General features: G+C 43.4%; 1 protein-coding gene across 1 annotated transcript in view; it reads left to right on the forward strand.

Annotated features, from left to right (window-relative positions):
• Nucleotides 1-1,954, forward strand: part of LOC102372691 (myosin heavy chain, skeletal muscle, adult) — a 45,511-nt gene extending 43,557 nt beyond the window's left edge. The window contains exons 39-40 of the mRNA XM_014526766.2: nucleotides 1-78; nucleotides 1,673-1,954. The exon at nucleotides 1-78 is cut by the window's left edge and continues 6 nt beyond it. Of these exons, the coding sequence (XP_014382252.1) occupies nucleotides 1-78; nucleotides 1,673-1,825 (231 nt within the window). The 3' untranslated portion in view covers nucleotides 1,826-1,954. The remainder of the gene's footprint in view (nucleotides 79-1,672) is intronic.
• The last annotated feature ends 2,107 nt before the right edge of the window (nucleotides 1,955-4,061 follow it).

Raw genomic sequence — 4,061 nt, forward strand, 5'->3', positions numbered from 1 at the left:
AATGTTCTGAGGCTTCAGGATCTAGTTGACAAACTTCAGATGAAAGTGAAGTCTTACAAGAGACAATCTGAGGAGGCTGTAAGTGTCACTCTTAGTAAAGAGGAACTTCATAAATATTTTGAAACAAGTATTTTCCTTTTTACAAAAATGTTATGAACTATTTTGACAGTTGACATCCTAAATGTTTGGATATTTTTTCTTATTCTTTCTTCATTATTTCATTTATATATATGTATATTTTTGTTTGATCCTCTCTGTCTGTCTCTTTAAAGCTTTTAAACTTTAGGAAAATTACAGTATGTGTCATCCTGGCAGGAAGTGGCCAGTGGTGTCCCTCAGGGGTTGGTGCTTGGTTCAGTGCTTTTCAAAATCTTTATCAATGATTTGGATGTGGGGGTGAAGAGCTCACTGGCCAAGTTCGCAGATGACACCAAGTTATGGGGAAGCGTGGTCACAATTGAAGATAGGCTACGGATACAGGCAGACCTAGACAGGCTAGCAAGTTGGGCGGATTGGAATAAGATGAAGTTCAACATCGAGAAATGTAAAGTGCTCCATCTGGGGATGAACAATCCCCTGCACACCTACAGGCTTGGCGGCACTAAACTGACCAGCACCACGAATGAAAGGGACCTGGGGGTAATAATTGAGCACAGTATGAATATGGGCCAGCAGTGTGATGCTGTAACCACAGGGCAAATAATACTCTGGCATGCATCAATCGATGCAGCTCTAGCAAAACCAAGCAAGTGATTCTTCTGCTCTACTCGGTATTGCTGAGACCACAGATGGGGTATTGCATCCAATTCTGGGCTCCACACTTTAACAAGGATGTGGTAAAGTTTGAGGGAGTCCAGAGAAGGGCCACCTGTATGATCAGAGGCATGCATGGCAAGCCATACAAGGATAGGCTGAGGGACCTGGGACTCTTCAGCCTGAAAAAGAGAAGGCTGAGAGGGGACTTGGTAGTAGCTTACCTCTACATTCGGGAGAACATCAAGGGTTTGGTGAACAACTGTTCACCAGGGCCCCCTGGGGAAAAACCAGGAGTAATGGCCACAAACTCCTGGAAGACCGTTTCAGTCTCAACATTAGGAAAAACTTCTTCACAATTAGGGTGCCCAGACTGTGGAATAAGCTCCCTCCAGAGGTGCTGCAATCTCTTACCCCTAGAAATTTTCAAGAGGAGACTGGGTGGTCACCTTGCTGGGGTCACCTGACAACCCCAGTTGTCTTTCTTGCCTGGTGCAGGGGGCTGGACCCAATTATCTTCCAAGGTCCCTTCCAGCCTTACAATCTATGAAATTAATGATACATTGTACAATCCTGGACTAAAAACATAAAAAGGAAGATTGCCTTGAAAGACCCATAAGCTAGAGTGTTGTGGCATTTTAGTCTAGATCTTTACTCCTTTGTCCATCATAGAATTTTAGTGACAGTTACAGATTCAATGTTGTTCTGCAGTGAAAAACTAGTTCAGCTGGTTTTAATTCTTATTCTACATTAACACCTGGTGAGACAAGAAGGTCTATGCTTAGTTTTCAGATAAGGAATGATAAATGTGTGTTAGAGAATCAGGACCTTTCCTTTCTCCTCAGCAGTCATAGCACTTCAAATCCTAGTTTGACCTGCTACAACTTTGATTTTCACAAATCTCTCTGTCCATCCACAGGAGGAGCTATCCAATGTCAACCTCTCCAAGTTCCGTAAGATCCAGCATGAGCTGGAAGAGGCTGATGAGCGGGCTGACATTGCAGAGTCCCAGGTCCAGAAGCTCCGGGTGAAGAGCCGGGAAGTTTATAGGAAGGTTGAAGAGGAAGAGTGAGAATGAGGCTGTAATGAAGTGGCAAAGTAACTGAAGAAATACTCAGGATGTGAAACTCTTTGTTACTTTGCTCGTAATTATTGTTTGTCCTGTGTCTTGAAAATAAAAATTGTAGACCTTTGCATACAAGTAATGAGTAGTGGCATTTTCTGAGTAACCCTGTGTTCACATTAAAGCTTGGGCACTACTTAAGGTACTACTATGTACATTTCTGTCACAAGTGATACATTATAAAAGGAAAAAAGAATGGATGAGGGAAGAGGGAGGATAGAAGAATAAAAGAAAAGTGTGCAAGGACAAATAATTTAGCTGCCACATTATTTTAAGAATTCTTTCCAAATTGCACCAAATTTTTCGTTGAACCTACTAAGCATGACTGCCTCCATAGATCCACAGCTGCACCATCTCCTCATACCAGACTTCAACCTTGAGACATATCCTATGTTTCCAATGCAGTAATATTATTTTGTCTGATCTAAGTGTGCATTCAGGAAAGGATTCCCTTTGAATTCCTTAGGTATATATCCAAGAGCACACATATTTGCTAAAGGTTTTAGCAGTGTTAATTCTAGTTATAATTTCTTTCTAAAAAGAAATGATAAGGCATGATCAAAACATGTGACCAAGAATTGCCTGCAATTCATCACATCCCCAACATGTATCCAGTGGCAGTAATTACTTTTTAATACGTAGTGTATGATGTAGCAAATAAATGCACATTCCAATAAAGTTCTATTTGTTTTTGCTTTGATATTAAACTGCATAGTTTAGCCCTAGGCCTCTAGCATATCAGTACAGCTTCTAGTTTATTTTTATCTGGGGAAAAATATATGTTGTGTTATACAAAGTGTGGAAGAATGCCCTCCCACTTTCTTCCCAGACTCTTCTATTATGTTTTTCTTTGCCATTGTCTTCTCACCTGTCTGTCATTTTGATTGGCCCGGATTACTGTGGATGTGAGGCACTTCAGGTAAGAGGGTAGAAACTCCACCTCTCTATTGTGTTAGCAGTGACCTCATGGCATGGGGTCAGGGGCTTGAGCCCATGTCACTATCTTAGGTGACCAGTGATGCTTTTTAAATTGGTTGGTCAGCATCAAACAACACCTGGCCATAACTGGATCTCAAAGGTGATATCAAAAGTGTTTTTTAAGCTAAGACTCCCCAGGAGGTGGGGCAGCAGCTATGTTAAGTTACATACAACAGCTGGAACATCTGCAACTCTCTCTCTCTCTCTCTCAGGATGCTGAAGTGAGTAAACTACTTGGAAATTATCTAGATATATAGCTTACTGTAATGTAGAAGTGGATCAAACAGCTACTAAACTGATACAGTTTGCTCTGGGTTATTCTTTGATACTTCTCTATCCTGTACCCTTCCCCAAACCTACCCTCTTTAACCAATAAAGCTCTCCACCATAACAAGTGTGGTGGACTTGCTGGGAGAGGGATTGGGGCATGCCTTTAAGATCCCTATGATCAGCTGACTAAGGGATGCAGCTGACTTCTTTGTGCTTCAGGCTAAAGAAAGCACCCCAAGTTATCGCAGTGGGTCAAGTACCCTCAAGATCTACAAGGCCTGTGTACCCCAGTTGGCACAGGGTCCAGATACAGACCAGTCCCCTGGGTGGTGGCAGCGGTTACCCCAAGCTTGTGGGTGTGCTCCAGGAACGGGTCGGTTAGATGTGAGGTGCCCCAGGGGAGGCACTCAGAGCTTGGTAGGTGGATGGGCACAGTGAGGTGGGTGGCTCAACACACGAGCACACCCCACTGGTCTGCCACACATGGTAGTAGTGGTGGGATCCCACAGCCTGTGGTCTAGAAGGCATAATTTGGGGAAAGGAAGTAGAGTCATTGAAAACCTTTGAGCAAACAAATCCTTAATTTGGCATCGGGTCGGCTGGATAGAGTAGCTAGCTAGGATGATGGACAATTATTCCAATCAGTCAGTGAAAAAGCTGATGAAGGAAGCAAAGGGGAGAGGCCTCCAAGTGAGAAAGGGACAAAAGAAATAAGACCTGATTAAAATCCTTTGGGACAATGATCAGGCCCAGGAATCCCCTCCGCACCTCAGCCCAGTGACAGCTGGGGACCTCCAGGAATGACCTTCCTCTCCACCCATTGAGCTAGAACTCCAGAAATACAAGCTAGAGCTGGAAGCTCAGGCTTGAGCTCAAGTTATACCAGCTCAAGATTGAGACCAAACTTCCAACACAAGCACAAGGCTAGTGAGGCACA

The sequence above is a fragment of the Alligator sinensis genome, unplaced genomic scaffold (genome assembly GCF_000455745.1).
Source record: "Alligator sinensis unplaced genomic scaffold, ASM45574v1 scaffold942_1, whole genome shotgun sequence".
NCBI classification, from domain to species: domain Eukaryota; kingdom Metazoa; phylum Chordata; order Crocodylia; family Alligatoridae; genus Alligator; species Alligator sinensis.